This window comes from Littorina saxatilis, linkage group LG12 (assembly GCF_037325665.1).
Source record: "Littorina saxatilis isolate snail1 linkage group LG12, US_GU_Lsax_2.0, whole genome shotgun sequence".
NCBI lineage: Eukaryota > Metazoa > Mollusca > Gastropoda > Littorinimorpha > Littorinidae > Littorina > Littorina saxatilis.
The window spans coordinates 22159199-22179847 of record NC_090256.1 but is presented as its reverse complement, the minus strand read 5'-3'; the positions used below and the strand labels follow the sequence as shown (position 1 = coordinate 22179847).

General features: G+C 40.1%; 1 protein-coding gene across 1 annotated transcript; it reads right to left on the bottom strand.

Moving 5' to 3' along the window:
- Positions 1 to 14: 14 nt before the first annotated feature.
- On the bottom strand, positions 15 to 10301 carry LOC138981517 (putative cytochrome P450 CYP13A4). Its single transcript, XM_070354462.1, has 9 exons — positions 9147 to 10301; positions 8328 to 8550; positions 7715 to 7809; positions 6871 to 7022; positions 6225 to 6355; positions 3500 to 3652; positions 2951 to 3186; positions 1848 to 1991; positions 15 to 1369 (listed from the first exon to the last, which is right to left on the bottom strand). The coding sequence occupies exons 1-9, from the start codon at positions 9197 to 9199 to the stop codon at positions 1129 to 1131; spliced, it is 1428 nt and encodes a 475-aa protein (XP_070210563.1). The 5' UTR covers positions 9200 to 10301; the 3' UTR covers positions 15 to 1128.
- Between the last annotated feature and the right edge of the window lie 10348 nt (positions 10302 to 20649).

Here is a 20649-nt window from a genome sequence, read left to right as displayed (position 1 = left end):
CACTTTCCCTCAGTTTTGCACATGAGGGAATTTTCTAAACTCAAGCCCTCATTAATGAAACAGTTGAAACATGCCCACCATCACAATAAACTGTTTAGCGATAGATCTGTTATCTTCCGTGTTCATAATCCTACATGAAGTGTTATGACCAATTCCACAGCGCTTGAAACTGCTTAAAACATGCATAATTTAAGCATACCTTTTTGGCATTCGTAACACAGGAATACGTTCCTCAAAATCAAACGATTCGCTGTTAATCTTCAAGTTACACGGCGTGTATCTGTTAAGAAGTATTCGGTGAAATATCGTTGTGTTTCAATGAATTCACAAAGGTGTCACCTCTTCGTCTTTGCTTCTGAAGTTTGATCCTGTCAGCATACATGCAGTCAACCTTCTCAAAGCAAAGGCTGATGGATTAGTTGGGTTTTTGTGGGTTTTTTTTTAATATTTGATTAAAAATTTTGTTTGTCCATGCAGTCCATAGTCAGGTTTCAAGTTGCGACCGAGGACGCATAATCATCAGGTCAGTCAGTAATGATAGAAGGAGTTTCTTCATTGTCTCTTAGTGACTGTTTCTGTCCATTGAACTTTGACAAGAAAAATCCAGTTCATGGGTCCGTCCATGGTCAGGCTTCAACCAAGTTGTGACCGAGGACGCATAATCATCAGGTCAGTAATGATGGAAGGAGCTCCGCCATTCGTGTTTCTGGTCTTTGGCAGGAAAAGTCCAGTTCATGGTCAGACCCAGTTTCAGAAATCTGATTTGAAGGTGTGGACGATGCAGCCTGCAATCATCACCAGTTCAATAAGGATCTTTGCACTCTATAACCTCGTTTCACCCCAGTCTTCCATTCTGGATCTCTCTCACACCAAAGTGGCGGCGGCTGCCGTCAGCCAATAACCACCGACATTCTCTGGCTTGGCTTGAAGCCGCATCGAACTCTCGGATACAGTTAACGTTCCAGTAAGTTTTTAAGCTGGGTTTTCTTCACGAGACAAGAACGGCTCCCAATGGGAATGACGAGCATTGAAGAATGTTGGCGCCCAACATGTTCTGGCTTCGAAGTCGCACAGAATCGTTGGGTTAGGTTAAAATTCCAGCATGTTCTCCAAGCTGACTTTTCAGTTTCAAGGGATGCGAACGGCTCGAAGCGGGACGCCATGTTTGGGAAGGATGGTGGCGCCCTCTTTGAGCTGAAGCGGGGAGTGGAGATCGGAGGCGGGGTGGAAGGCGTATTGGCGTAACAGTTTGCACATCGTGATCTTCATCTGCACGACGGCAAAGCGGAGACCCACACACATTCGAGGACCTGCGCCGAATGGCATCCAAGACATACCGTGTCGCTCAGCTTTATTCTCAGGGCTGAATCTGTAAGGCAACACAGAAGAGAAGATGGTCGTTATTTTGTTGCTCCATGTGTTCCTATTAAATGATTTCAATACGCGAGCTCGACAAAAAGAATGATAGTTCAGAGCATTCTTATTGCAATGAGATTATCATTCCATTTGGCTCAGATTCAGGTTCTTTAAGTACATGTACTACTTTTACTTTTGGCTCCTTATTGCATTACTTTGTGTGTTTGGTATTGCTCCAAGAAAAGAAGCATATCACTGTAAGAAGATTATGCGAAACATTAAAGGTGATCATATTATTTGTAAGGTCAACGCCATTCTTGAAAAACAAAAATGTTTTACAGGTTAAAAAAAAAGTAAAAAAAAACAGACACAAAACTTACAACCACTAAAGAATGATGATAAATGTTTGTTAACGCCCTCACGGTTAAACCATTAGGGGTATGTTCCCGAAACTAAAGAATATTTAGAGAAACATGGGTAAGGCAATGTACCTGGTGGGATCAAAAGCCTCAGGGTCAGTGCCCCAGTGTTTGGGATCTCTGTGCAGTGCCCAGACGTTGGCCTGAACCAACATTCCGCTGGGGATGGTCAGTCCCTCCACCTGGCAGGTATCCTGGCACTGGCGAGCGATCACACTGCAACATAAAAAGAAAACACACATAAGTCAAGAGACTTTAACGGATAAAAAAAAGAAAAAAGAAAAAGGGAAGAGTTACAAAGAGGCTTGAAGTGTAGTAAAGTTCCTAAGTGCTATTAAAATAATGAAAAGGGAATTTCGCGTCACTGGAGTAAGCCTACCAAATACAATTCATAGAAGGCGCTGCTGCCTAGAATGGCAGTTTCAGAAATAACGATATCAAGAAAAATCACCACCATACTGCTGGAATTACCATGACAGTAGACGAACCACTAACCATTGATTATGTACGTCCTCATATGTCTCTAACCTATTGGGAACATTAACAAAAGAGTAGGCGAATAATCCTACGTTTAACAACTAACACACATATCCAAAACAGATAGGCCACTAACGTTCCAAATCAAGAATAAAAAACCCAAGAAAGGTTGATTTTTATAACGTTTGAGGAAAAAAATAAAGCATTGATTCACAGGAACTTCGACCTAACGGCCTTTAGCTGGGCAAACAAGAGATGGAACGGATGCTGTGACTTATCTTAGAATGTCCCTAAGATGGCTGTAGCAATGACAAAACCGTACACATTAAAACACACAGGGCAGGACCTAGTGTTTGTGAAGGAGAGGCTTCCAAAATGAGGCGGGGGTACAGGGGCTGGCAAGGAGGGGGGATGTAGCATTTGAAATGGGTATTTTGGGTCTCTCTTTGAGAAAAAAGGTACACTTGCCGAGTAAACACGGGGGAGGGAGAAGGAGGGGCTTCTGGGACCCATAAACACCCATCTACATCCAGCCCTAACACGTACACAGCATACGTAAATGTAACGTTTTGCTTTGTCAATAATTAAACGTTCCAAGAACCTACAATTCTTGTTTTTTGATTCTGAATTTTGGAACGTGAGCAGTCTATCTGTTTTTGGGAATTGTATACAGCATACACCGAGAAAAGGACACTCACGTGCTAGCCAGAGGGTATTTGCGGAGGGTCTCGTTGATGACCATGTCCATGTACTTGAGGTCCTTGATGTTGTTGTAGGACGGTTCTTCGCCCTCGGGCATCGCCTCCATGATCTCCTTCCTCAGCGCGTGCTGCACGTGCGGGTTGGTGGCCAGCTCGTAGAAAATGTAGGCCAAGGTCGTGCTGCTCGTCTCGTAGCCAGCCAGCAGGAAGAGGAGAGAGTGAGCTACCACCTCCTGTTGACATAGTGACAGATGTCAAGGGTTAATGGCGAGTCAAGGCTATTTTAAGGCCTATCTTACTAATTTATTGAGCCCGAAATTGGCTTCGTGAAGACTTCTGCGAACTCTTTATTTTTGTTTTAGTTTTTTTGTTACACAAATTGAGTGACTAAGCTGTGTGCAGCGAGCTTCGTGAAGTACACTTTACGAAGTCGACTTTGCCCAATATTGTTATCAGGCTTCAGTAGGGTTGGTTTTTGGTCATTGGCTTTTTTTTGTCATTTGTCAACTGGGCACTGCATTAGCTAGTATTACAAATCAAACTTACCGATTCAGTAAGGGATTTGAAGGTCGACTTCTTGAGGTTGCCATTGATATCAAGCTGAGGTTCGTCACCAGTCTTGACCTCAATGTCAAGGTCGTGAAAACTTTTGTCGGGAATTCGGGCATCAAGCATCTGCTGCAGCAGGTCATCATAGGTCTGTAACGACACACATTGCAGGCACATCAGCATAACAATCTCATTTGCCACGAAAATAACAGTATTATCTTATTAAAGCTTGCAAATGTTAATTTCTGAGACTAATTTTTAAGCAAGAGCTGATTAATTTTGTGGTTTGCCAAGACAGGAGATGCACTTTCTTTGTAGTTTTTTTAAAGTATAAATTATATGATTGTTTTAATTGACCTCTTGTGAGGAAGAGGGTATGCGGACGGATAAATTACAAACAGTGAGATAGGTATATGAGTATAGGAAGGAAGGGAAGGGGTATTTCATCAACAAGTGGATAAGAAAATCTATTGATCTATTAATCTATCCCTATAGCCCTCGGGTTAAACAGTCGACCAGGGCATTTGGCATGGGGACATAGCAATAATTACATCAATGCACTCAGTTGACACCAAGGCCGCAGGTACACAGGGAAGGCTAAAATAGGTCACTCTTACGGCAAACTCTATAAGGTCATTCGTGACGGTACGCTATGCCTTACGCCATTTTGCCTCGTGCGTGCTCGTCGCTTACGATGCATATTTTACAAGGGGAGGGGGAGGAGGAGGGAAGGGGGGCTCTTTGAGAATGAGGAACGGGCAGTCTAAATGCAATGGGACTTATGGCAGTCGTAATGATAGACACGATTCATGCAGCCAAGCACGATCTGGCCAGAGCTGCTATTATTTAGCGGCCCGTGACAGGGAGAGACACCATCTCTATCTATCACTATCAGCACAATTAGGTTTTCACTGTTATTGAAATAGCACCGAGGGGTATAGACGAGGGCCGTGAGGGGCGGTCGGCGACACAAACACGTTAAAAGTACACTTTAATGTTTGTCCTCTTGCCGAGCTAACGACTTGTTTTTGAAGTAAATAGACCGCGTGACTTTGACCTTCGACACTTTCGCTGTTAGTTCAGACTTCTTTTTCAAGACTGTTACAAGTGGTGTGAGGACTAGCTGTTGTTGTTCAGTCAAACTAAATTTAGAACACCTAGTTAATCAATTTGTTGGCTCATCAGGACCAGTTAGTGTTATGTCGGAACCATGTTAACTATGGGCTTGTAAGAAATTGGTTTGTCGATGAATTGTGATCCTAAGTGGTTCAGTCAAACTAAACTCCTTGTTACTTAATCTTTCGGTTTATTAAAAGGTTGTATCGAAACCTAAATTGTTTACCAGTGCAGTTTAAATAATACCCCCCGCGGGTTAGGGGGAAGAATTTACCCGATGCTACCCAGCATGTCGTAAGAGGCGACTAACGGATTCTGTTTCTCCTTTTACCCTTGTTAAGTGTTTCTTGTATATAATATAGTCAATGTTTGTAAAGATTTTAGTCAAGCAGTATGTAAGAAATGTTGGGTCCTTTGTGCTGGAAACTTGCATTCTCCCAGTAAGGTAATATATTGTACTACGTTGCAAGCCCCTGGAGCAATTTTTTGATTAGTGCTTTTGTGAACAAGAAACAATTAACAAGTGGCTCTATCCCATCTCCTCCCCCCTTTCCCCGTCGCGATATAACCTTCGTGATTGAAAACGACGTTAAACACCAAAATTAATAAATAAAGAAAGAAGTTTAAAAAATTCGTTTGTAAGCAAATTTTGTTTCTTACAGCAAGCATAAACAAGTCGCGTAAGGCGAAATTACTACATTTAGTCAAGCTGTGGAACTCACAGAATGAAACTGAACGTAGTCCGCCGCTAGTGCAAAAGGCAGTGAAAGTGACGAGCCTGTTTGGCGCGGCAGCGGTTGCGCTGTGCTTCATAGCACGCTTTACTGTACCTCTCTTCGTTTTAACTTTCTGAGCGTGTTTTTAATCCAAACATATCATATCTATATGTTTTTGGAATCAGGAATCGACAAGGAATAAGATGAAATAGTTTTTAAATCGATTTCGGAAATTTAATTTTGATCATAATTTTTATATTTTTAATTTTCAGAGATTGTTTTTAATCCAAATATAACATATGTATATGTTTTTGGAATCAGAAAATGACGAAAAATAAGATGAAATTGTTTTTGGATCGTTTAATAAAAAAATAATTTTGATTACAAGTTTCCGATTTTTAATGACCAAACTCACTAATTAGTTTTAAGCCACCAAGCTGAAATGCAATACCAAATCTTGGTCTTTGTCGAACATTGCTTTGCCAAAATTTCAATCAATTTAATGGAAAAATGAGGGTGTGACAGTGCCGCCTCAACTTTTACAAAAAGCCGGATATGACGTCATCAAAGGTATTTATCAAAAAAAAAGAAAAAAACGTCCGGGGATATCATACCCAGGAACTCTCATGTCAAATTTCATAAAGATCGGCCCAGTAGTTTAGTCTGAATCGCTCTACACACACACACAGACAGACAGACACACACACACACATACACCACGACCCTCGTCTCGATTCCCCCTCTATGTTAAAACATTTAGTCAAAACTTGACTAAATGTATAAAGAGCAGTAAGTTTATGGAATATTGAATTATGGAGAGAAAAAAACCAAAAACACTAGAACTCTTTTTTATTTTGGGGGGGCGGGGGGGGGGGGGGGGGTATTCTTACCTCATCGGTCTTTTTGCGGTAGTTGAGATATTCCTTCATCCTGTCCTCCAGCCAGTAGACAGGGTTGAACTTGATGTTGTGCATGAACTTGTACAGAAACATCCACAGCTTATTCAAGGTAGGGAAAATGACTGCAAACAAACAGATTCAAAATAGGGCATAAATATACATGTGCGCAGTGTTGTTGCTAGTCAAAAGCTATGATGAGAAAATACCCTTACGTGGAGTTTATGAGGAAGAAAATAACACTTTCTTTTTATCCCTGTAAGACTCTGTATGTTTGTCTGCCTGTCTGTCTGTCTGTTTTTCTCTATTTCTCTCTCTCTCTATCTCTCTCTCTCTCTCTCTCTCTCTCTCTCTCTCTCTCTCTCTCTCTCTCTCTCTCTCTCTCTCTCTCTCTCTCTCTCCCTCTCTCTCAGGTGGCGTTTGTTATTTTACATTGTACTATAGGAATGACTTATATTCCCACAAATGTATTCTGTAAATGTTTAGAACATAGGTTTTCAACACATGTTAACACCGACGCAACAAAACGACAACAACAAACAAAACAAAAACACTAAACCGTCAGACGGCTTATTGTTAGTTACATTAACTGATCTTTACCCCATTGTGAAAAATGAATGGAGACAATTGTAACACTCACATCCAAAAAGGTAGAGAACGGGTTGTTCGGTAGTATCATCAATGACACCCTGGCAGTGCTTCAGAAAGCCGTTGTTGGGGTCCCGGATTGCATCTTGTTCAATCCCCAAAGCACAGCCAACAATCACGTTGAGGGTCAGTCGTCGGAACAGACTGCAACACACAAAACCAACACTTGTCACTACAAAAAGCTCCCGAAAACGAAGTATGGCTACCTTAATGGCGGAGCAGAAAGAGGTCATTACGTAAAATGTTTAGAAGAATAAATTGACTGTATGTGGGAGATGCAGCCTAGAACGTATGAAGAAGAAGAAGAAGAACAACAACAACAAGAACACTGAAGAACAAGCAGAAGAAGAAGTGGAAGAAAACGAACAAGAAGAAGATCAAAAAGAAGAAGAAGAGGAAGAAGACGAACAAGAAGAAGACCTCTTGCTGCCATTGGCGCCCCACGTGGTTTTTTTCCTGTTTTAAATATCAGGGTATTGACTAACATAGTACGTAATTCTTCGTTGGTGTGTTTATGCGAATGTGTATGTGTGTGTGGGGGGGAGGGGGGCGGATGTTTGTGTGGATGCGGATTTGTGTAGGTGTGTCTGCAGGAGGTAAGATATATGTGTGATACACTATGAATGTGTGCATTGTTGACCGGAACTAAAACTCTAACATCCGTGTCCTACTTCCGCCAAACTTGAAGTTCTGCGTCTACCGCATTTCCGTTTGACCCCTCCGCTCCCGACTAGTGTTTTGAATAACGCTTATATCTCTTCACTCTTTCTGACAGTACAACTGAAACTGTTGAAACAGACCAGGATAAAGAAGAAAAGAAAAGAAAATACCCTTACCCGCAAAGTTCCACGCGTTTTTCGTCAGATTTCTCTGCCGCTTCGTCCAGAACTTCGATCAAACGATCTGCGCTTTGGTTCATTTGGGGTTCCATCTGTAATGAACGTAAAAAAATTAAATCAGGAGTCTGAATTGAAAAGTCAGTCTGGGTTAAAAGGTAACAGGGAATGGTTGGAAAAACTGTGCTTTCCTTCTCCTTCTTTCGTTCGTTATTTTTTTTTCTTCTTTTTATATTTAGTCAAGTTTTTTTTTTCTTACTTTCTTTCTGTCTTTCTTTATTTCTTACTCCCTCCCTCTCTCTCTCTTCCTTCCTTCCTTCCTTCCTATTTTTCTTTCTTTCTCTTTGCCTCCCTTTTTGTTCCCCTCCCTCCATCCCTTTTGTTTCTCTTTCTTTCTTTCTTTCTTTCTGTCTTTTTCTCTTCCTTCCTTCCTTCCTTTCTTCCTTTTTTCCTTCCTTCTTGCTTTCTTTCTTTCCTTCCTTCCTGCCTTCTTTCCTTCCTCCCTCTCTGTCTTTCTTTCTTCAGTCGATTATACACGACGACAAAACACAAAGCACCTACTCCTCCCTCCCTCACTCTCCCCCCTCCTCCTCCACATCCCCAAGCCCCTCACCTTTCTGAGCTTGCTGGCAGTGAAGGCAGGGTTGACCACGGAACGGAGACGCTTCCAGCGCTGACCACGGGCAAAGAAGAGGTGGACCTCCTCGCTCTGGTCTGGGTCGACCTGCACGGGCCAGAGCTTGCGGGCGTGGAAGTTGTTGAACTGCTTGATGAACACCTGGTGGAGAATGTCGGCGTTGGAGGTCACCAGTACGGGCGTGGGACCCTCGAAGTAGCTGTGGGTACAAAATTAGAGAACGTTATAGCAACTTACAGAAAACTATGGAATGTGGGTGATGGAGGGCGTGGGGCTCTCGAAGTAGCTGTGCAGGTATAATATTGGAGAACGTTATACATGCAGAAAATTGCGGAAAACTATGGGCAGCTATAGAAACCAAAAGTAATGTTTAACGGAAATTCATTAAAAAATCGATTTTTAGACATTCTTAGAACATGTTAGTAATGTCTAAAAGTATTATGGAGGGGTATGAGCGTCACAAACGTTGCTTTATTGGGTAAAACAATACAGAAGAAGATACAGCTAGCGCTTCGGCGGAATTGAATAACAGGTAAATAAACTAATTACATGACCAGCTGCATAGATGCACTGTAGTTGCTTGCAGTTTAAGCAACCATTATCTTTGCATTTTAAAAGAAAACAAAATAAAGAAATTAATAAATACAAAATGAATAGAGTAGATAATGATAATTTATGCACCATTTTATCAAAATCCATTCACTAAGTGATTGGATAGATGATAGAAAAAAATGACAGTCTAATAAAACTTAAATTGAAGAAAAACTTGAAAGGGAAGTTGATGCGAACACTCACCCGAAAGTTTCCCCATAGGTGGCGTGCCACGCTTGGTACTGTTCGCACATCATTTTATCCTTAAAAGCGATTAGGTTTCCGAAGAGAAAGTTGGGCTCAGGGCCAGGGATGCCAAGGTCCTTGAAGACTCTCTGTTGACGTCTTCGCTGCCTGCAATCAGCAGAGCAGAAATGGTTTCAGTACTGCAGTATTATGAGTATAGAAAGTGTTCGTGTTTTTCTTTCTTCTTTTTTTTTCTTTCTTTTCTTTTTTTTTCTTTTCTTTTTTTTTCTTTTTTTTCTTCTTTTTGTGTGTAGATAAGACTAAAAGAAACATCATAGGGCAGACAAAATAGATTGAAAAGTTGCTGTGTGTTTTTGTTTCTTTCTTCTTTTTGATAAAATAAGATTGAGAAAGAAACTTATTGAGGTGAAAACAAAATATACATGAACATTTGCTTCATCAGAGAGATAGTGTTGGTTGTTTTTTTTTCTCGTTTTTTTTCTTTTTTCTCTTTCTAGTGGAAACAATTGTAAAACAAACTTTACGAGGCAAATAATACGCAGAAAAATTATTGAGTGTCATATTCTGGATTTCTAAATACATACTATTTCTTTGAATTTTTGAAATCGACGTAGTATAGAGACAATGTATTCACATTGTCAATTAGTTTACTTGTATATATGCAATTAAGCAATAGTAGGTTTCAAACAATGAGTAAAATGCACTTACCAGTAAAAGACGGCAAAAAGGTAGCCCAGGGTAACCAGAAGAAGGTACGTAAAGAACATGATTGTTGATTTCGACGAAGAAAATCCCACTCAGAAAGAACGTTCAAACACAAATTCGAACTGTAGAACTAACTGATAGCAAAACCACGTGTAGTGTCTCTGCAAAAATATCTCGGCAAAGCTGAAGAGAACAAACGCTCACAGTAGTAGTAGGCAGATAGTCAGGTAGGCAGGTACAGCTGATCGCTCGAGCCAAGACTGAGCTATGAAGGGAGACAACGATATGAAGCCATGGTCAGAACCCGGCGGAATTTAAAGCTACGATGTCTCACGCCCCCACGACGGCGACGCGAGTCGTTATCGGTGATGACGTTTGTCCCCACATCAGTCATTGCCAGAGCCGGTCTGTCTTCTGTTCGTTCGCGGTCAGGGTCGGTATATGGCCAGTGCCATCTTGGATACAGCTTCAGTCGTCTGCTTCTTCCTTCCTCTTGCCTTCTTGCAACGTATAATTTTCAATATGTTGTGAAAGTGAGTTTGATTGGTTTGTGCTTTGTCGTAGTATGCTTACGTCTATTGATTGTGTTGACGTCAATTTGCCAGGATTGGTCATTCTGTGAGATTACTCCGCCTCCTTTTTTCTTTTTGATCGTTTTCGGATACCATGCAGCAGGCTCCGCCTTTTTTGATTGATGTCTACCTGCCGCTGAGACCGGCGTGTGCCGACTGCGACGAAATGCCAAAATAATGGACATTCAGCAAAACGCGACAGCTAGTGCGCTCGTGTGTGTGTGCCGTAACGTATGAATGTAACGTGCATAACATAGCGAAGGTGGGGAAGGGCTCCTAATATGGACCGGCTCCTAATATGGACCACCTCCTGTTCTGACAAACTTTTTTGTTTTTTTTTGTTTTTTTGCCAAGCACATCATTGTGGGGCTTTTAATGAATAACATGCATCCGTCCACTCACAATATATTTTCTTTCATCCTTCAACATTTACCACTCAAAAAGTATATAGTATCAAAATTAATGAAAAACTTTTTTCTTACTTGTACCCTTAGACAATTTTCCTTGGTTGCCCCAAGATTGTGTTACTGTTTGCTTAAACCATAGCTTTTTTTTTCCTGTTGAAATATGTATTTAAAATGCATATCATTATAATTATACACACACAAAAAACACAGTATGACATCCACTATATACATCTTGGTGTAACTTTGGGTCCGTATCTAGAAATGAGAAGAGAAAGAGACAAAAATAAAAGAAATAAAAAAGAGGAATAAAAGTCATAATTTTATATTTCTGATCTGCAGTTGCTTTTCGAATAAAACAAAAAGAGGCATTGAAGCCTTTGTTTTTTTATAAATACTTATGCACATTTTAGCAACCAAAATTATACGGTTCAATTCTTTCAACAGAGTTGCTTGCATTTTTCGATTTTTAACACCAAACATAATTTCGTGCACTGTTAACTCTATTTGTTTATCCAGATGTACCCAAATATAAAATTCTATCTGTTTCCAAAACTCAATCACCACTGGGCAAAAGAGAAAAAAGTGTTCTATATAATCAACGCTATTACTACAATATGAACAGACATTGTCCTCCACAACTTTCATTTTACATAACATAATGTTTGTGGGATAAATATTGTGAAGTAATTTCCATTGTAATACACGCAACCTTGTTTCTTTAACCGATTCAAAACTAGTCAGCCAATCTTTCTTATCAATTTCATAATTAAATTTCCTCCTCCAAAAGCCAATTGCACAAGGTTCAACAACTTTCATACTTACTAATTCTTTTCTAAACTGTTGTGCGCTATGTACTTTCTTACCACGATATAAGGGGATATCCATCAAATCAATTTCATTCTTTCCGTGCATCGTCTTGTGCATTAGGCAAACAAACAAAAAAAGGTCTGTTTACAGTAACCCGACCGACCCTAGTTTTTTCGCGCGACCCTAGACTTTTTTTTGGCATTTGGGGAAAAAAAAAAAATCTTGTTTTTTTGGCAAAATAACGTAAAAGTATGGTTTTTTGAAGAAAAAAAAAATGAAAAAAAATTCCCGACCTACCGACCCTATTTTTTTGGCCTATGTTACCGCAAACAGACCTTTTTTTTGGGGGGGGGCCTTACATTCAGAACAATAGCACGAACCATGTTATATTCCAAAATTCTCCGTGGGGATTTTCCTAAAACATCACAAATGAACTGATAGGAAACAAACTAACGGCGCTAGAGAGCTCAAAAAAGTTTTATTCGCTGTATTCACCCTCTCTGGATAACTTGCACATGTCAAAACAGTTGCAGAAACACAAATCTAAAAACCGTTAGGCTTTCTGAGCGTGTTTTTAATCCAAACATATCATATCTATATGTTTTTGGAATCAGGAACCGACAAGGAATAAGATAAAATTGTTTTTAAAACGATTTCGGAAATTTAATTTTATTCATAATTTTTATATTTTTAATTTTCAGACCTTGTTTTTAATCCGAATATAACATATTTATATGTTTTTGGAATCAGAACATGATGAAGAATAAAATAAAAGTAATTTTGGATCGTTTTAATTACAACTTTCAGATTTTTAATGACCAAAGTCACTATTTAATTTTTAAGCCTACATGCTGAAATGCAATACCGAAGTCCGGTCTTCGTCGAAGATTGCTTGGCCAAAATTTCAATCAATTTGATTGAAAAATGAAGGTGTGACAGTGCCGCCTCAACTTTTACGAAAAGCCGGATATGACGTCATAAAAGACATTTATCGAAAAAAGGAAAAAAATGTCGGGGGATATCATACCCAGGAACTCTCATGTCAAATTTCATAAAGATCGGTCTGTGTTGCAGAAACACAAATCTAAAAAACTTTAGGCTTTTTACATTTAGTCAAGTAAATTTTAAGGGGCTTATTGTCCGTCAGGTCTTAATTGCCTATATTGGACATGAATTGGTTTATACGATTCGAGTTTTACGCCCTCACGGCTTTTTGATGTTTGCGTGTTTAGGTGGTATCAGCCATCTGCACTTATGGTAGAATGACCAAGATCTTTAACGTGCCATTGTGGTGACACGGGGGTGGGAGATGGATACTGTCTCTGGGTCTGCACATAAAGTTGACCCGTGTCCGTCCCGTTTTGACTAAATGTTTTAACATAGAGGGGGGAATCGAGACGAGGGTCGTGGTGTATGTGTGTGTGTGTGTGTCTGTGTGTGTGTGTGTGTGTGTGTAGAGCGATTCAGACTAAACTACTGGACCGATCTTTATGAAATTTGACTTGAGAGTTCCTTTCTGCAGTAAAACAGTTTTACTGCAGTAAAATTGAAATCAAGAATGCTGCAGTAAAACTGTGCTGTTGTTTTACTGCAGAAAACCTGTTTTTATTTTTTCTGCAGCATTTTGTACTGGCTCTTGGCGGATTATGACATTATTCAGTTATTCTGGAGAAAAACCGAAATGCTGGAGAAAAACTGTCTTTTCTGCAGCACTTCTGCATAAAGTGTAAACAGGTTTTCTGCAGTAAAACAACAGCACCGTTTTACTGCAGCATTCTTGATTTCAATTTTACTGCAGTAAAACTGTTTTACTGCAGAAAAAAACGTTGCTCTCGCGAAAGATGACATTATGCAGAAATGCTGCAGAAAAGAACGGTTTTTCTCCAGCATTTCTGTTTTTCTGCAGAATAACTGAATAATGCCGAAATGCTGAAGAAAAAGTGTAAACAGTTTTTCTCCAGTAAAACAACATCTCCGTTTTACTGCAGCATTCTTGATTTCAATTTTACTGCAGTAAAACTGTTTTACTGCAGAAAAAAAACGTTGCTCTCGCGAAAGATGACATTATGCAGAAATGCTGCAGAAAAGAACGGTTTTTCTCCAGCATTTCTGTTTTTCTGCAGAATCTATACATATAAATAAAAGAGAGTGTCTGTCTGTCTGTGTGTGTGTGTGTCTGTGGTCGCCATACCTCTGAGATGGCAAGAGGCAGGAACAAGATAGTGTGCACGTACACTCCCTAGGTGCCGCAGATGTGCACCTGGGTTTTAGTTTCTTGATTCATTGTTTCCTTTCTCAGATTATGGACCTCCCATTTATTGAATACAGCCTATATGGTGCAAGACCAGTTCAGTGCCTACTGTTCACCTGTAGCAAGCACATCATGCCAGTGATATTAGAGACTTGCTATTGCTCCTATGAGGGGAAGAAATGAAGAATGAAAAATTAACTGGACAGTTCCGGAAATTTCTAGAAGGTAAGGGAGATAACTCTTTTTTGTCTGTGGTCGCCATACCTCTGAGATGGCAAGAGGCAGGAACAAGATAGTGTGCACGTACACTCCCTAGGTGCCGCAGATGTGCACCTGGGTTTTAGTTTCTTGATTCATTGTTTCCTTTCTCAGATTATGGACCTCCCATTTATTGAATACAGCCTATATGGTGCAAGACCAGTTCAGTGCCTACTGTTCACCTGTAGCAAGCACATCATGCCAGTGATATTAGAGACTCGCTATTGCTCCTGTGAGGGGAAGAAATGAAGAATGAAAAATTAACTGGACAGTTCCGGAAATTTCTAGAAGGTAAGGGAGATAACTCTTTTTTGTCTGTGGTCGCCATACCTCTGAGATGGCAAGAGGCAGGAACAAGATAGTGTGCACGTACACTCCCTAGGTGCCGCAGATGTGCACCTGGGTTTTAGTTTCTTGATTCATTGTTTCCTTTTTCAGATTATGGACCTCCCATTTATTGAATACAGCCTATATGGTGCAAGACCAGTTCAGTGCCTACTGTTCACCTGTAGCAAGTACATCATGCCAGTGATATTAGAGACTCGCTATTGCTCCTATGAGGGGAAGAAATGAAGAATGAAAAATTAACTGGACAGTTCCGGAAATTTCTAGAAGGTAAGGGAGATAACTCTTTTTTTGTATCCAAACAAAGGAGGTAAAGCTAATGATAATGGGATAGCGAGCGTCTTAAATTGCTACAGGGCTCCGCTTACTCCCGAGCGAAGCCGGGCTTAACTGCTAGTAACTGAATAAAGTCATCATCCGCCAAGGATAGACTCGATCGTCGGTTCCGGAGTCGCTTGGACTGTTTGTGTTTGAGTGCTGTATGCTCTATCAATATCACTTTTCGAAGTGCGTGAAAGGCACAGTAAGCCTCCCGTAAACCATCACAGATACTGTCAGGCTTTTTACACACAGTACAAACACCCTTCCATTTGAACACTCACCGAACGGGAACATCCTAGGTGCCCTACGTAAAGAGCGAGCAATTTTCAAAGAATTAATTTTTCGGATTGTCTTCTTCACAATCGGACCCATCCTGAACTCAGGTCAAAAATGAGTTACTTCCCTTCAACTGGCGATAGCCGTGGAGCGATGATTATCAGCCATGCGTTGCTCAGAATCACGCTCAGAGAAAAGTTGCTCTGGATTGGTCTATGCAACGGGCTAACAACGAGGCAAATCGCTTCACGATGGCGACGAAGAAAGCACGATTGCTGCGAGATATAAAAAAGTTGTACTTTTTAAACTATGGCATTCCATTTGTCAAATAATTATTTGGATACTTTTTCATGTTTTTTTCACCAGTTTTAGCTAAATAATCATTATTTAGAAGCTCATGTGCTAAATAAGTAATTGTTTATAAACAATGTAAAACAATTCTAAATATTTTTTTGTTTACGTAAACCATTCATTATTTACCTAAACAATTCATTGTTTACGTTAGGTAAACAATGAATGGTTTACGTAAAAAAAAAAATTATTTAGAATTTTTTTTACATTGTTTATAAACAATTACTTATTTAACACATGAGCTTCTAAATAATGATTATTTAGCTAAAACTGGTGAAAAAAACATGAAAACGTATCCAAATAATTATTTGACAAACAGAATGCCATATTCCTGCACTGCCCTAAGAAACGGCTTTTTGTCATTCGCACTGCGAGCGACCCGTGGCGAACCGCTCTGGGCAACTCGTCTCAGAATGAATCGGACCGTGGTGCGTTTTGGCGCTAGACCTAACTTTTAAAATCTAAATAATAAATTGACAGCTTGTTACACAAACGTTCTTAAATCATAAAAGAATTATTTTTTCATCAAGACAAGATCAGTACAATTCGAAGTTTTGAAAGTTTGAAAAAAAGGGGTGTGTATAGGTTTCACTGGATGTGTTTGTTTGTTTGTTTGTTTGTGTGTTTGTGTGTTTGTGTGTTTGTGTTCGCATATAGATCTCAAGAATGAACGGACCGATCGTCACCAAACTTGGTGAACAGGTTCTATACATTCCTGAGACGGTCCTTACAAAAATTGGGACCAGTCAAACACACGGTTAGGGAGTTATTGGTGGATTAAGATTAAGAGTGACATATTAATGGTCAAAGGGAAATAACCTTCTCAGTTGGTGGCAGTGAGAATGGTTATTTCCCTTTGACCAACGGGGGTGTTTTTCCTACCTCGACGTACCCTTTCGCAATGGACCCTGTGTTTACATTCTGACTTCTGACTTCTGACTTTTGACTTTTGACTTTTGACTTCTGACTTTTGACTTTTGACTTTTGACTTTTGACTTTTGACTTCTGACTTTTGACTTCTGACTTTCTCTCTTCTGACTTCTGACTTCTGACTTTTGACTTCTGACTTTTGACTTTTGACTTTTGACTTTTGACTTTTGACTTCTGACTTTTGACTTCTGACTTTCTCTCTTCTGACTTCTGACTTTCTCTCTTCTGACTTCTGACTTCTGACTTTTGACTTTTGACTTCTGACTTCCTCTCTTCTGACTTCTGACTTCTGACTTTTGACTTCTGACTTCTGACTTTTGATTTTTGACTTCTGACTTTTGACTTTTGACTTTTGACTTCTGACTTTCTCTCTTCTGACTTCTGACTTCTGACTTTTGACTTTTGACTTTTGACTTTTGACTTTTGACTTCTGACTTCTGACTTTCTCTCTTCTGACTTCTGACTTTCTCTCTTCTGACTTCTGACTTCTGACTTCTGACTTTTGACTTCTGACTTCTGACTTTCTCTCTTCTGACTTCTGACTTCTGACTTTTGACTTTTGACTTTTGACTTTTGACTTTTGACTTCTGACTTCTGACTTCGGGGGTGTTTTTCCTACCTCGGAGGAATTTCTTGTTGAGAATGAGGAACACGTGAGTTTGCTCCCACTTACTATTGCTGCTCAGTGTCGTGTGCATTTAAAGTGCTTATGTAAATCTGTTTATTTCTGGTTATTTCTGTTCAAATTCTATTGTTTAATAAACAAACTTTGCGGAGCTTTTTTGAGCATATCAGTGTAGATGCCTCTCACTCGGCTCCGTCGAGTAAACCCCGAGTCATAGGCACGAAAACGTATCAAGGAACCGACACCCAAGTTCGTTGACTGAAAAAAAGCTGTAGTTAGTGATCTGATAAACAAAGGGAAGTAAGCACTCTAAATGCATAGGACATGTGTTAAAGAGTAAGAGATAGTTATTCGGAACCAGTCTCCTTGCACCTGAGAGAATAACAAGCATTGAAATGAACAAGCGACTTTCATCCCCATCAGTAGAAGTATAGACAGTAGTCATTTTAATTCGGTGAAACAACGCTGGAAGAAAATGTAATCGTATCGTAAAGATTAATTCAGTACAAAATACTCCGAGCTGCTGAATTGTGAGATTTATTTCTAAGTCACGAGGAACTAGTGGGCTAATAGCGTGTGTTACAAATCCTGAATGAAACATGTGTGTGTGTGTGTGTGTGTGTGTGTGTGTGTGTGTGTGTGTGTGTGTGTATATGTGTGTGTGTTTGTGTGTATGTGCAGGGTGTGTGTGTGTGTGTGTGTATGTGTGTGTGTGTGTGTGTGTGTGTGTGCATGTTCATGATAGATATGTGAAGAATATGTTAAGGTTTGATGGTGTGACGGTGAGCGGACTGAGGTAGGTAAGCAAAGAAATAGACCAACAAAATCTTGCCACAAGCCTCATGAATAGGTATTTACTGATTCAGCAAAATCCGTTTCATTGTGTAGGATCCGTGTTCGCTACAGTAAATCCAAAGAGTATATACACCAAGGAGGTAACATAGTGGGATGTTTTGCAAGAAGCGCAGTATTTTGCTCACTAGAAGGTAAGGTAAAGTAATTAAGGTAGGGTATAGGGTAAGATATACGGTAACCTACTGAACGAGTACAAGTTTCCATGTGACTGTCAAATATCAACACAAGGTATTATAATAAGTCCAAGCTTGAGAGTCGCACAAGAAATTATCTGCTGCAGATGTGGAGGCATGAGCCTGACGAGTCTACGCTGTACCGTATCTCATTCTGCGTGGGCTCTGACGTATGTCACACGTTAAAAGCCAATCCAACGCTGCATCCTACTATCTCAGTGAGTGCCAAAAGGTCTTAAGATTCTGAAAGAACGAAAACAATAAAGGGGGACTCCCAGACCGCTGTATACGCTTTACGTGGCAGGGTTAAAGAACTAGATATAATGTGCATGTGTTTACATGTCGGGGTGAATGCACAAGTAGGCTCCAGTTTTGTCAGATTGATATAAATTATATCGTTGTCTATCTCTTGTGACGCAAATCAAGAATGGGATCGAGAGTTTTCTGTCGCGTGCACGATAACGTGTACGCCACCGTCACAAACGCATGATGACCCAGAGTAAGGCTTTTTGAAGGCTGGTCAGTAAGATAACTATTGAATCGAAGGAGTTCTGAACGTTATGTGGCCTACTTTAATTAAATAGGCCTTTTCCGTTAAGGTCTGGCGTACGGTGATGTCGGAATCTTAAAAGAACAAACATCAGAAACAAACAGTTTGCTGACATTCCAATCAAGGATAAAAAAAAAATACACACACAAGAAAGTGTAGTGTATGAACCTCTTAACAATTTGTTGTAAAAAGCCACAAAAAAAGCAACCAGTTTTGGTAAATACTTCATCACATTTTCATCAGACAAACGCTGACTTCATCAGAATGGTAAGGAAAACTTAGTTAGTTAATAAATCGCATGTCCTGTTGTGGTCCTCTTAACTATTGTCAAATCGAAGGATTTACAAAAACCTCAATCTTTCGATCTCTGAAATGGACAAACAAGATACACAAGAAACAAATCATGATGATGAAAACTTTGCTTTGGATCATCGTAGAAGAAGCAATCCCTAAAACCGAAGCTAAGTGATCATCTGGTCATCATTATTAGATGTCTGATCTAGTTTGACCACTTTAAAAATCGGTAGGTTAATGAGGATCTATTAAATGTTTTAAACGAAGTTCTGCAATCATCCCACTGACGAGCCTTCAATCTCAGGGGCGGACGAGGGGGGTTTCTGGGGTTTCCGGACCCCCCCCCCCCCCCCCCCCAGCCAAAAAAGAAAAATATTTTTTAGTTTTTTTTGGGATGTTGTTGTTTGGGGTATTTATCAGTGACAAAATCTGCTGCCTGAAACTGGTAATGATCATCCTCAGAATGCACAAGATTGCACCATTTTGCATCCTTTTTTTCAAAATTTTCCGGGGGGGCATGCCCCCGGACCCCCCTAGCAAGCTAGGCGCTTCGCGCCTTCACACCCATATCTTCACAATATACTTTTGGAAACCCCCCCCTCATAAAATGAACTGATCCGCCCCTGAATCTTCAGAACGTATTAAAGCTGAAGTGTATTTGTTCAGCGAGAGAAGGATAGCACCTTTACAAAGGAACATTTTCAAAAAAGTAGACCTAGTACTTTAGCAAGTTCATGCGTGGCGTGAGGAATGATGAAGTCGTGAAGTTACCTCGCTGCTCAGCCTTCAGTCGTCAGAAAGTTATATCTCCATTTTGGAGAGTTTTCTGGCGAATTGGACCTTAAATTGTTCAAGGGACATTAGCTGTACTGTAATTTAGAAACACCTGCAATGAGTTGATCCAAACTGCTCCGAAACTATGCCAAATAGTTAAATGAAGTTTAATCAGCGAGCGGTTTGCATCGCCCAGCTCTCCTGTCAGGAGTCGATCAGGACTTCCGGTCGTCATCATTATTTATTTTAGTTTTCATCTACAGGCTACTCATTCGTCAAAGCAGATCAAGATCGTTGGATTGAGGAAGTCAAACCCACAGTCTAGCTAACGCATGCAAATTCCGTGCCATACAGGACTAGAACGCTTCGAATAACAGACACAACAAAATGTACGTTGGAGAATATTACGATCTGCTATCACTACCAAACACAGCATTCAGATTTGAACAATAGAACGCTAAAACACTTATTCTAAGACCTTCTCCGTTGTGTTGTCATCTATTTAACTCCCAAATCGAACGCTGTAGCTCTCTACTAAATTTCAAATCTGTATCTCCACGAATAGCGCATGGAATTAGGTTCAGGGTCAAAAGATAGGACGAAAACTAGGAGTCGCGCATAGCGTCACAATGAGAATTACAGTCTGGGATTCCTACTCAAAATACGTACCGCCGTTTTCAATTTGAGTAACTCAGCGCTCAAACGTTTATTTTAAGGTATTCCCGGTGTGTGTTCACAAAATAACTACCCCCAGCTGAAGTGTATAGGTCTTGGGGCGATTTGAGACTTTTTTTGGTTAGATGTAATCCTTTTAAAGCCGAACCAGAGCATAAGTCTAAAGTAATTACGCTCTGTCCAGGAAAGACAGCACATTCAAAAAGGATAGGCCTTATCTCGTAAGTCCTGTAGCCTGGATATCTCGCTATCCAGTCTTCAGTGTTCAGAACATTATATATCCACTGACTTAAGGCTGAACAAGTACATAAGACTAAAGTGAATTCGCTCT

What these genes read in the sequence shown, in the direction of transcription:
- LOC138981517 (XM_070354462.1), bottom strand. Translation starts at nt 9,199, where the DNA reads ATGATGTGCGAACAGTACCAAGCGTGGCACGCCACCTATGGGGAAACT. An exon ending in ACCTATGGGGAAACTTTCGG is followed by an intron (nt 8,551 to 9,146) that starts GTGAGTGTTCGC and finishes TTGTACCCACAG; the next exon opens with CTACTTCGAGGGTCCCACGC. An exon ending in CTGCCAGCAAGCTCAGAAAG is followed by an intron (nt 7,810 to 8,327) that starts GTGAGGGGCTTG and finishes CGTTCATTACAG; the next exon opens with ATGGAACCCCAAATGAACCA.